Here is a 13,719-nt window from a genome sequence, read left to right on the forward strand (position 1 = left end):
GGGGATGGATATCCAAGTGGAGGGTGGGGCGGGGATGGTTTTGGAATTGTACCCGCCGGGGCGGGGATAGGGATGAATTTTAGACCCGTTGCGGGGATGTGGATGGGGATGGGGATGAAAATGTTAGGTGGGGATAGGGATGGGAATGCCAACATGCGCCCCGCCCCGCCCTGCCCCATTGACATCCCTACTAGAGAGGATTGGTAATGTGATTGAATACAAAATGTTGTTGAGCAAAACGAAACATGAATTTGCAAGACTTGATTAGATATAGAATTGAGGTAATTATGAAATTCATATGAATCCAAATGAAATGACTTGTATTGAACTAAAGTGAATTGACCTAAACTAAAGTCAAATGATTTGAATCTTAGGGAAATGAATTCCTCCATTTCACTCCTTAACCAAATAAGGAAACTCATTTCCTTCATTTCTCCCCACTATTTCTTACCCAAATAATGTGTACATGTTAAGAGAAGATGTGCATATAATAGGATTCGACTATTGAACCAATAACTATCTTTAATTAGGAGAAGATGTGATGTTAGGCAGACATCTAGCAATATGGGACAATAGGAGTGATGATCTTTGAATTTGCATAGTCAAGTTCTTCTCAATTAATTAAATGTAAATATAAACCTTAGGTAATCGAAAGAGAAATGTCAACCAATTGATAATTTTGATTTAAAGGGACATTGCATCTTACAACAACATGCATGGATTAGGAATTTGAAATAATCAATAGTTATGTAAATGTTCCCCCTCCCCTAGCCTTTGTTTTCACTGACCTGACTCCACTTAGGTATACTTTTATTCTAAATATACTTGGAAAAATGTGCTTAATTAATTTCGTGTACTTGAATAAAAACTACCCAAATTTGATTCACAATTTTGTCACATTAAAAATATTAGTTTGAAAAGGTTTAGACATGTATGATACCAATAATTAATAAGATAGTAGCGTAGTGTCGGTCTATAAATACGTACACCGGAACGTGCAGAAGTACTTGATATACGTTGCATAACTTTGACTGATAGATCTAGGAATTTCGATGTGGAAATGAAAAGCTAAACTTGACATGCCTTCATAAGTTCATAATCATGGAATTCTTCTACAAGCTTTAAACCATAGCTTGAATAGTGGAGATAAAGATTGACAATCATCTCACCTAGCTAAAAGGGAAATGTCACAATAGTTGCAACACACTATAATGGGAAAATATTTTATGTCAAAAGTTGTACTATAACCCTTATTATAATCTCATAGCCCACTAAATTATCCTCTTAACAATCTCTCTCCTCCTTTTTAAGTGTTCTAAATCACATGTGACTCACTTTTCTTAAATACCGTGAAAAAGGGGAGAAAGTAGGTAATTACATACTTTGTTGCAAAATGATTTAATTAAATTCATATGATCATATGACGAGAGCTGATATACATACAACCATTGTAGGTTGTCCCTACATACAACACCATTAAAATTTTGACACATCATTAGAAAAAGGGAGAAAATTAGAAGTCAAATATATATTGAATATAATAGAACTTGGGTCCATTGTTCTAGCCAATCAAAACATGACAAATTAGAGTTGTATGTAGGGACCACATACAACAATTGTATGTGTAGCCTTTACCTCATATGACTTGGTTATCACTTACACAAGCTTAAGAGCCCCTTGGAGAAAGGGTTCATTTAAGAGCTACATAAGTTGTAATCCTATAATTTATCAATAAGATACTTGTACTTTAAAGTATTAGCGATTCTTAAACCAAAAAGTACACAGGGTCAAGATTTTAACCTTTAACCTTTACTCAAAAATATACTCGTATTGCAAAGTACTTAAACCATTGTGACACAAGTTCCAGCAGGCTTACAACAATTGTTCTTGTGGGTTGTTATTCATAACATTATGATTAGTTCCATTTGTTGACTATTGCCAATAGGTAAGATTTAATCAAGATTAGAATTATTTAATAGCGACTGGCGACACCGTGGGCCAGCTGACACACACCAAGTAACCCCTAATCGACTGGGGCGTAACACTTGATTGACCGAATAACTCCTAACTGACCAAATTACCCTTGACCGAGTAACTCCGGACCGAGTGAGTAACCCTCGACCGAGTAACCACTGATCAACCAAGTAATCCCTAACCGACTTAGTAACTCCACACCGAGTGAGTAACCCCTATAACACTAACAAAGTAACCCCAACCCCATAATTATTGGCCACACGATGTGACCAACTACATATAAAAGTTTGTATTACTAGCAATGCGTGTATATAAAAATACTATGTGAGATCATTTTTAATTTCTATATGACTTTTTATGATAAATATTTTTAGATATTATGATTAATTGTAGGCATTGGTGCCATGGAAAAAAAAAACAAAAAAGGATATAACATAATTAAAACTTGTGGGAGTGTGTTTATTGAAATTGGAAATATAAATATATAATTCATCTATATTGACAAGATAATTTATCATATACGATATAATTAATTATAGCGTGTTTTGAGTGCGTTCATCACACCACATGATCGCTTGTAAATGAACAAAGTAACTCTTAGGCCCTGTTCACATTTATTTAATTTCAGTTCAGTTCAGTTCAGCTCTGCTCCAATCAGTTCAGTTCAGTTCAGCTCCAATCTGTTAAATTCAGCTCATAATTCCCTCTCTCATAAAAATATTCATTTCAGCTTAGTACAGTTAAGTTCAGTTCAGCTCCAATCAGTTCAGTTCAGCTCAGTTCAGTAAATGTGAACATGTCCTTATAACATTGATCAACTAACACATACGACTGAGTAACCCTTATAACGTTATTAAGTAACCCTTATAACTAACACCGACGAAGTAACCTCTGTAACAATGATCGAATAATCCCTATAACACTAATGAAGTAACCACATGATGGTAGGCCATACGGTGCCACATATAAAATTTTGTGAATTACTTATGTCCCCCACTCTTTTTATTAATCAATATATATATTATTTGTTTATAAATGTTCTTTTTTTTTATTTGACAAAGGTTTTCCCTTTATTTTGTCATAATCGTAATACTTTGACTTTTTCACTATTTATATGTTTATTTTGACGATAATTTTTTACCATTATATGTATACTAAACATATATGGCCATGTAAAATATTTTTGGATTAGTGTATTTAAGTATATTTTCATTGTATTAAGGGCCTTTTCTCTTACGTTGAAATTCAGTTCAATTCAGTTCAGTTCAGCTCAGTTCAGTTTAGCTCAATTCAGTTCAGTTCAGTTCATTTCAGCTCAGTTCAGCTCAGCTCCTAATTTCCTTCTCTTATAAAATATTCAGTTCAGTTCAGTTCAGTTCAGTTCAGCTGAGTTCAGTCAATGAGAACAGGCCCTAACCTTTTATACAATCTAATGAAAATATACTACATCCGTTAAGTATTAGTTGCAAATTTGGGGTAATATTTGAGATATATAGTTGCAACTAATATTTAATAGAGGTAGTAATTACAAATTAAATATTAATGGTCAAAATTGTGCATTGATATGTGTGCCAGTCAAGCAAAGATCTGGCTTGGGATATATGTCCATTTTATATAGTGATTTATCTCGTCCCTTGGTCATATTTAGGAGTATTTTTGGCTCTACGGATCTATTTTTATTACCAATATGCATTTTCTAGTGTTTTCGTAGATTTTGGTATTGCTTTGTAGGAAATTGCAGATTTGGAGTATTTCCCCGGAGTTAGTTGAGCCACTATGAGCATTGAATTTGGATCGCATTGATATGACCATATTGCATAGCCCAAGATCGTGTCAGAGTAATTAAGAACTGTAATTAAGGGCTTGCGAAGAAGAAGAAGCTGAGGCATTGGACTTGCTTCATAGAAGAAAATATTTGGATTGGGCCGAGTAAAGGATCCCAAACGAGGAATCCAATGTTACCTGATGGACTTGCCCGATCGACAAGTGTTCTCGCCTTGAGGCGCGCCCGACCGCGCGAGGAAGAGAAAGAGCAGCAACATCTCTTCTGAAGGCGTGTCCTACCGGGCGAAAGAGATTGAAGGAGCACCATGAGGCTTATCGGCCTGGTCGACCAGTCATGCTTCCTACCGGGCGCGTGTTTTTGAGGGCGTTTAGAGATGACTAATCATAGTCTTAGTTTAGGTTTCTTAGCTTTAATATAAATACGCTTTTGTCAAGCGAAACTATTACATCTTCCATTAGTTAAAAATTCCAAATTTTAGTTTTAAGCTTACATTAGTATTTTGTTCTCTCAACACTCTTTGGTTTATGCAATTTATTAATTCCATTTATTTTGGTAACGATTTTCTTCTTTTTATTTCTCGTAATTTAAATACTTTGATTAGTTATGTCTTGTTTAATTGTTTTCTTAGGTTAGATTTCAATATGTGTGAGTAGTTTATTTCTACGGTTAGGGGGTGATTTATTATTGATGATTGTTAATGCTTTAGTTAATTTCCTATTGATTGATTTAATGCTATTCAATTAGATTAGGCATGGTTTCACTGTTTAAGTTATGCAATATTGATTTGAGATTCGGCAAATGAGAATTGATGTTTAGGCTTAGTTTCAATAGGCAGATTAATTTATAAATGGTTAAGTCAAGATTTGAGAGATGCGATTTAATACCGCTAGATTTACTCTGTGATTGTAATACGTAGCAAAGTCTTTTATGATCTTATTAATTGATGCATTGATTTTTATGCTTTACATACCCCTGAGTATTATTGGTGAACCTATACCCTAGGCTTTGATTTATTGTTATTCCTATTATTCTTATTCACGTTAGTTTATTTATTTCCCTTAGTTTAATTCTCATAAAATTATATTTGTTACATGATAATTTAGACCATATCAATTCTTTAGGAGTAGAAATACATTGCTTTCACGTGGATTCGACCCTACTTCCCTATCTATTTTAGGTAGAGGACTTAAGAATTACTTTTGATTTGGTGATATGACTAGAACCGTCAAAATTTATAATAATACAGAGGGAGTAATATTAAAACAAATGAAACGCATTGCAACCTATTGCAAATCAAACTACTCACAAGTTGCAGGCTCCAAAGCACTTTTTCGTGTCAGATCGGATCAGGTTTGTCGCATAAGTTTTTGATTTTTGACACCTCTAAGGACGTAAGATTGCAAATCCAGATGGGTGTGCAATGACTTTATAATATGGATTAATTTAATTACTCTATTAGCAAGGGTTTTGCTTAGGCAATTTAAGAGCATGTTATGTTCACATTTACTCAAGTGAGCTGAACTGAATTGAACTGAACAAAACTGAATAGAGTTGAAATGAATATTTTATGAGAGAAGGAAATTAGGAGCTGAACTAAAATAAACTGAACCGAACCGAATTGATTGGATCTGAACTTAACTGAACTGAATTGAAATTAAGTTGAAATGAACAGACCCTGAGTCTTTAATTAGGCTAACTAATCCTAAGGTCCAACTAAGTTGGTTTGTCCTAAAAGGCTTAGGCTGGGTTAATTGGGTTCCTAAAGGGATTTTCAATCAATTTTTGGGTTTTTTTTTTTTTTTTTTTTTTTTTTTTTTTTTTTTTTTTTATCTTTGGGTATGTAATAAGCTGATGATTAGAGATCTCATGATTGGTGATTTTATACTCTATCATGCTCCGTCACATAAGATCATTTGGACTTGAAATGTTGATGCAATGAACACAGGGCTCCTTATACCTAGGATCAGATTCTTGATTCCATATAAAAGGAACAACTCAGCCAAAAACATAATCTGATGGTTAAATCCCCAATCTCCATGATTGATTTTATTACTCTATCGATTCCTTTGGGTAAGATTGGCTTGAAGAAAATACATACGATCTATGAGCAAGAGTGATTATTACTCAATCATTTACTATACATACATCGTACCCAAGAGTATGAAGTGAATATTTTTGTTTAAGTTTGAAGAAGGGAATGAAAGAGTAATAATTATAGAAATGATATTCTGAAATGGACTGGCAGGGTGTACGTGTTCTGGGGCTAGATTTGAAATGTCTACCCCCATTTAATTTGCAACTAATCCTAATTACTCCCTTACATGCGGTGTCTTCCATTTTATACTCCAATATTGGTTACTAGTAAGTCTAGTGTGTATATATATATATGAAACTCAAAGCATATAATATATTCATCAACTCTACTTTCGCTTTGCCATAATTAGCAAGCTAGAAGCAAGTTAATTATGGCTTCCAAATTGATATGTTTTTTGGTAATCTTTTCTCTAACATCACTTTTTATGGGTGCCTCTAGTTGCCCTAATGTTGAACAAATTGTGTACAATACTATGAAGCAAGCCGTTAGTAAGGAACCACGTATGGGTGCATCTATTCTTCGCTTGTTCTTCCATGATTGCTTTGTCAACGTAAGTATTTTCGAATCTATAATCTTATTATTTATTTAAGTTTTTTTTTTATTTATTTTTTTTATTTTTTTTATTGCAATACCATGTTCTATGTACATTATTAAACAATATACTACGACGTATGAAAAATTATTATGCAAAGATGGGAGAATTTCGTTATTTCCTTGTAATGTCATTATTGATTGTAATATTGTTGCATTTTTCTAGAAAGAAAATGGTTGGGAGGATGATGATTAGTTTGGACAATTATGGGTCCCTAGACAATTATATAGAAGGTTTAGAGAAAATGATGGATGTTATCTACATAAAAAAAAACTGAGTGAGAAAATGAAGAATTAAAAAATATATATACTTCGTATATAATACTAACGTTACATGATCTATTGTCAAGGAAAAAAAAATGCTTTACCTAGGGTTAGAGACCGGTTGCATAGTGAGGTTTGATCGCATTCATTAATATCATGAGAGACAACCCTAACCAATGGATAATATACAACTTTGATAGAAGCATATATATATATATATATATATATATATATATATATAAAAAAAAAAAAAATATATATATATATATTAATAAATGATCTAATTTATTTTTAATATTGGCACAATGGTTAATTAAATATGATCCATACTTTTTAGGAAAAATCACATCTTTTTTGTCACACCCCTAAATAATAATAGATTAATAGAAGTACATACATAAAAGTCTTTGACCTAATTTTATCTCATAATGAATATAAAGGTTCATCCAAATAAATCATGTGATTAATTTAGTTATTAGAAATTATAAAAGAAATGTACGCTGAGTAGTAATTGTGAACAAAGAAAGTATATATGGCCGTTTTATATTTACGCTAAAGGATCAATTAAAATAGACTGGAATCAATATATACACTATATTGTTCATCTATTAGACTAACTCATTCATGTTTTTTTCATTCATTTCCGGTAACATTAGGGTTGTGATGCATCTGTACTCCTAGATGATACACCAACATTTACAGGGGAGAAAACTGCTAAAGCAAATGCAAACAACTCAATAAGGGGTTTTGAAGTGATTGATGCAATCAAGTGTAATCTTGAAGCTGCTTGCCCCCAAACTGTATCGTGTGCAGACATTCTAGCTCTTGCATCACGAGACGGAGTTAGATTGGTAAGCACATAAAACTCATAAAAATACTTTGGATTATAGATTTCATTGTGCACATAAATCTAAAGATTAATTAGTTTGTATTACTACTCCCTATCACTTGAGCTTCATTCATTGTTTAAGAACAAAAAGAAAAACATTACAAAATAAGCCATATTGCTTACTTCCTCCCTATTTTCCAAGCATAGGAAAATTGAAAAATACATGCAATGTTTTAGCTAGCATCTGTAACAAAAATGTGAATAAATCTATAATCTATAATAATATATACAGTCTGGTATATAATAATATATATTTTTTCTCCGTTTCTTTATAGTTGCAACATACACTTTATTGATATGGTATTTAAGACAAATAGATCTCACATGATATAATACACTTAAAAAGGGGTTAAGAGGTTGTTAGAGGTATAATCAAGTGGCCATGAGCTTTAAATAAAGATAATAGTACAATTTTCACCATAAAAATCTTCCATTTATGTGTGTTGCAACTATTATAATATTTTCATTATAGGAAAGTGTTGCAATTATAAAGAAACAAAGGAAATAATCCGTATTAAAAAGCGTTTCAAATTGCATTAATCTTGTCACGTCGCTCATTCCATCATCTTTAATTCATCTAAGTGTTAACGTTTATGTCATCCCTTATAAACATGCATGGTTGGTATACAATATGAACCCATTGCAACCACAAGTTTGATAATAATCCCATTTGCTTATCTAAGTTGAAGTACATTGCATTGTATTATTTCAGAACCATATTAATGACAATTGAAAATGAAAAATGAAGTTGAATACAATAACTCAAGACGTACATTGTCTATTTATCCCACCAAAACTAGTTATTCAATTTAAACACCTCAATTTGTTCTTATCAAAATTTATTATTTTAAGATCCTACCACTTGATGTACCTAACTATATGTTCTCACATTTGTAGTTAGGAGGGCCCACATGGAAAGTACCACTAGGTAGAAGAGATGCAAGAACAGCAAGCCTAAGCTTGGCAAACCAAAACCTTCCACCCCCACGTTCAAGCCTTGCTAACCTCACTTCCCTCTTTGCAAGACAAAACTTAAACATCAACGAAATGACCGCCCTCTCCGGCGGCCACACCATCGGCCTCGCTCGTTGCATCAACTTCCGACCCCACATTTACAACGACACCGACATAGATCCCACCTTTGCAGCCACTCGCCAAGCCAACTGCCCTAAACAAGCTGGGAATGGAGACTTCAACTTAGCCCCTCTTGATCGTCAAACACCAAACAAATTCGACAACGATTATTTTCAAAACCTTGTTCAAAAACGCGGTCTATTACATTCGGATCAAGAGCTTTACAATGGTGGTTCTCAAGATTCCTTGGTGAAGAAGTATAGTACTAATCAAGCTGTTTTCTTTCAAGATTTTGTTGCAGCGATGATCAAGATGGGGAACATTAAGCTTCTTACTGGTACTAAAGGAGAGATTAGAAAGAACTGTCGCGTTATCAATTAGATTATTGTTAATATCATCAGTTTATTTCATACTTCTGGTTTTAATTACACTTGTACGTACTATATATAAATGGAAATTTTGTGAAAAACTACCTATTATAGTTCAGAATTTGCGAGAAACTACCTATTAAAAAAATGTTGTAATTGACTACCTAATTTTCGAAAAATGTTGTAATTTACTACCTTACGCCGGATTATGAATGAGTTTGACCAAAGTTCTCCGATGTTGACTTGGTCACTTGACCATCACGTGACACTTAATGACCCTTTTCTTTCACCAAGTGTCACGTGACCAAGTCAATGCCGGAGAATTTTGGTCAAACTCATTCATAATCCGGCATAAAGGTAGTAAATTACAACATTTTAAAAAAATTAGGTAGTCAATTACAACATTCTTTTTAATAGGTAGTTTCTCGTAAATTCTAGATTATAATAGGCAGTTTTTCACAAAATTTCCTATATAAATATATGATTTGTATTAATTGTTGTTAGTGTTGTTACGTGGAAGTTGGAATTATATCCGAGTGATTTATGGATGTGAAAATTGAAAAGGACAGTGTAATTATGTACTCCATTTCTTACTCCGTATTATAAAATAAACTTGCATGCGAATGGAGTCGTATAATATTGGGATTTTTTACATCATAAGATGATGATGTGTCAGATTATAAATGGTCAATTATTTTTATTTATTTAAAAGCCTAAATGTATTATACATGTAATTTTTTTTAACAATACGTAATTATAGTTTTTTAAATTTAATTTTTATCTTTTTAAGATCATTTTCGAAAAATTAGATTAAAATTAAAATTTAGAAAATAAAAAATTCATCATTTTTCAATAATGTTCTTCATTCATGTTCAACAATGTTCTTCATTCATGTCATAGATTAACAACCTATTCCCAAAATCATTGTTATTTGTGAAAGTATACTCAAATCCGGCCTAAAATCCTCATTAAAACTCATAAATGAATTGTTTTGTAGAGTTTCGCTTTTTTTAGTTTTGTTTTTTAGGTTCTGTTCATTAAAAAATCTCAACAACAATCTCATTTTTAAGTATTTGTTAAAGAAGAATTATATTGATAGGTGTTTTGCAATATCATAGTGGTCGGCGACATAGTGATTTAGGTTGAATGATTGGCGTTCTTCCAATTGTATAAATTGAGAAGACGACTATTTTTTTTTTTTTCGAGTCCCATCAGTTTGATCGGCACAAATTAATTAATTTTTCGCAAACTTGTTCGTGGATTAGGTAGTGACCTAAACTACTTTTGGTCATTGCATATAAGAATTATATGCTCTGTTTATATTTAAGGCATTTACCTTATGTATACGTTGGGCGTGACCTCATAATTATATACTAAACCATAGCATTGATGGCTACAAATCTACAACAAGGGGGTGAAAGGTATAAACTAGGAAAGAATATCTACAGTCAACTAATTTACAATTATTCAAGTCATAGGCTATAAACTAGGAAGGAAAATAATACACCTAACTAATTCACATTTACAAAGATATATACAATATATGTTTAGCATACAATATATTTAACACTTTCAAACATATATCATAATGGTTTATTGACGAAAGGTATATCAATTATTATAATTACCAAAATTTATCCTATTATTAAATATTAGTTATAATCTTATAATTTATTTTATAATAACCAAAATTATCCCTGTTTTATATATTAGTTGTTTTCCATTCAAAAAAAAAATATGTTAGTTATTATCCTATAATTAGTTTAATATTGTAATTAACAGAATTTATCCTATTTTAAATTATGTTTCATATTTTTGAGAATGAATAAAAATTGAATGTTTAAATCATGATGAATTTTATATTGTGATATAATTGAGTCGATAAAAATGATGATGATGATGATGATGATGATGATGTTTAATTCTAGGACGGGTTGTGGCTTTTGCGGCTCATCGAAAGCGGCTACTGCTGCTACTACTGCTGCTGCTGCTGCTGCTACTACTGCTGCTACTGCTGCTACTACTGCTGCTGCTACTGCTGCTACTACTACTGCTGCTGCTTGCGGCTGCGGCGCTGCTGGCTGCTGCTGCTGGCTGCTGCTGCTGCTACTGCTACTGCTGGCGCTGCTGCTGCTGCGGTTGCGGCTGCGGCTACTGCGGCTGCTGCTGCTACTACTACTACTACTACTACTACTACTACTACTGCTACTGCTACTGCTACTGCTACTACTGCTACTGCTACTGCTACTGCTGCACTACTGCTACTGCTACTGCTACTGCTACTGCTACTGCTGCTGCTGCTGCTGCTGCTGCTACTACTGCTGCTGCTGCTGCTACTGCTACTGCTACTTCTACTGCTACTTACTGCTACTGCTACTGCTACTGCTACTCCTACTGCTACTGCTACTCCTACTGCTGCTGCTACTCTACTGCTGCTGCTACTGCTGCTGCTGCTGCTACTGCTGCTGCTGCTACTACTGCTGCTACTACTACTGCTACTACATCCAAGAATCCGTTAGTGGGGCTCACTTTTGACACATGTCACTCATTTATTGGATTAAAAAAATTTATTATTTTTTTTAAGAAAAAGAAAAATCCTAAATTGCTAAACCAGCCACCACCGCCGATGGGTTCCCACCACCGTCACCCAAACCTAACCCCCGAAGCTCCGAGACCGTCGCTGAACCACCGTCGTCACCATACCCCGCCCCAAAACCTCCGATACTGTCACCACACCATCGAAACCCAACCTAAACTAGCCGAAACCCCAACCCACATCGTCGCCGAACCACCGTCAGCCGAAACCTAACCCTACCCAGCCAAAACCTCCCAGCCACTTCGATTCCTCCTCGAAAAACCACCCCTGTACTTCCGCTTCACCTTCAAACCAGTCGAAAACCACTTTCGAAGCCCTAGCTAGGTCGATTTTGCGGTGAGGCGACGACATGGGTGGTTTTCGGTGGTTCGTGGTAAGGGTTTGCACGAACTGATTGGTGGGATTTGCGCGGGGGGAGGGGGGCCGTGGTGGGTGGGGATGATGGGCGGTGATTTTGCCGGTGAAGGAAGGGTTGTCGGCGTCAGTATGAGTCTCCGACTGTGGAGTCGCGGCCGCCGGTGGTGGGCTAGTGGCTGGGTTAGGGTTATAGAGTGTTTTTCTTTTTTTTTTTTTTTTTTACCTTTATTTTTTAAACCAATGTCTTATTGCCACGTGTCTATCTTGGGTCCCACTAACGAATTTCATCCAAAATTCAGTTAGAAGGTGGTGAAATCCAATTTTTGGATTTTTTTGTGGTGTTATTTTCAAAAAAAATCCCAATAATAATAATAATAATAATAATAATAATAATGTCACTATTCTAACTAAATAGGAGAAACAAATTAATACTAGACAATAGACATGACCTAATATAATAAAATTTATGTAATTTCCTTACTTTATATAAGGTGGTTGAATATTTGTTTTAAAAATGAAAAGAAAATTATGTAGCTTACTTACATTATATAACACGCTTCCATATTTATATATTTGTACTCCAGGTAATTAATGACCTAAACATTTCTAAGTCATAACATTTTTATTTAATGTTATTTAATTAGTGTATCCTCTTTCTTAAAGTATCAATTGAAAGTCTAATAGATTTAAGTTTATCACTTTATAAATGAAAATGTTATCATCTTTAATTCATTGTTGTAACACTATCCTAAAATAGAAATATCACAATAGTAATAACACACTATAAAAAGGAATGTTTGGGGGATTTTTCTATGTGACTGGCTTCAACGTGTGGCTGGGGTTACTCGGTCAGGGGTGACTCGAGTTAGTCCTAACCGAGTAACCCCTCAAGTAACCTCTAATTGAATATTCCCACGAGTAACCCCTGATCGAGTAACCCCTCAGGTAACCCATGACCGAGTAACCCCTCGAGTAACCCCCTAAACGAGTAACCCCTGACCATCCCTTCAAGTAACCCTTGATTGAGTAACCCCTAATCGAACCCCTCAAGTAACTTCTGACTGAGTAACCCCTGATCGAACCCCTCAAGTAACTTCTGACCGAGTAACTCGAGTAACCCCTAACCGAGTCACTTGAGTAACACCGGCCACATGGTGTGGCCAACCATATATAAAAATTTGTGTTCAAATTAAAGAATGTACACTGTTTAGGGTAAAAATTACCCCAAATACGTGGTCCAATCCTATGGTGACACGTGGCCCAATAAAGAGGTGACACGTGTCACTATAGGAAGATTATGACACGTATGAAGAGCATGAGAGCACCTAAAAAATAAAGAGAGTAAAGGCCTCCTTACATCATAAGGCCCAACTACCCTTGAAAGCCGCAAAACGGGGCCCTAGAGGGACACGTGCCCTACACTAATTGCGCAGCGAATCAGAGCACATATCTCTAGGTCACTTATTCTAAGGGGCACAAATTCCTACCCCTATAAATACCCTAATCATTGATGATGGGAGGGGTGGATTGTGACATAACAATAAATAGAGCACTAAATTGCCCAACTTCTCTCTACTTTCTCACTCTAGTACTCTTTCCTTTTCAAAGTTTAAAGTTAAAATTTAAAAATTCCTCTGTCTCTCTCGGTTTCTCTAGTTACCTTCAAGATGTCTCATTATCTTCATCCTAATACCTTTGTATACCCTCACTATATGGGGAAAAACT

The 13,719-nt window shown here is 34.4% G+C and overlaps 1 protein-coding gene across 1 annotated transcript; it reads left to right on the plus strand.

Annotated features, from left to right (window-relative positions):
* Positions 1-6,142: 6,142 nt before the first annotated feature.
* LOC110683143 (peroxidase 4-like) lies at positions 6,143-9,604 on the plus strand. The gene is made up of 3 exons (XM_021859491.1): positions 6,143-6,405; positions 7,367-7,561; positions 8,497-9,604. The coding sequence occupies exons 1-3, from the start codon at positions 6,226-6,228 to the stop codon at positions 9,052-9,054; spliced, it is 933 nt and encodes a 310-aa protein (XP_021715183.1). The 5' UTR covers positions 6,143-6,225; the 3' UTR covers positions 9,055-9,604.
* The last annotated feature ends 4,115 nt before the right edge of the window (positions 9,605-13,719 follow it).

This window comes from Chenopodium quinoa, unplaced genomic scaffold (genome assembly GCF_001683475.1).
Source record: "Chenopodium quinoa cultivar QQ74 unplaced genomic scaffold, ASM168347v1, whole genome shotgun sequence".
In the NCBI taxonomy this organism is placed as follows: domain Eukaryota; kingdom Viridiplantae; phylum Streptophyta; class Magnoliopsida; order Caryophyllales; family Amaranthaceae; genus Chenopodium; species Chenopodium quinoa.

Bases quoted from the DNA above. Each gene is read 5' to 3' on its own strand.
- LOC110683143 (XM_021859491.1), top strand. From the start codon at position 6,226: ATGGCTTCCAAATTGATATGTTTTTTGGTAATCTTTTCTCTAACATCA. The intron at 6,406-7,366 runs GTAAGTATTTTC...CGGTAACATTAG, and splicing joins TCCATGATTGCTTTGTCAAC to GGTTGTGATGCATCTGTACT. The intron at 7,562-8,496 runs GTAAGCACATAA...TCACATTTGTAG, and splicing joins CACGAGACGGAGTTAGATTG to TTAGGAGGGCCCACATGGAA.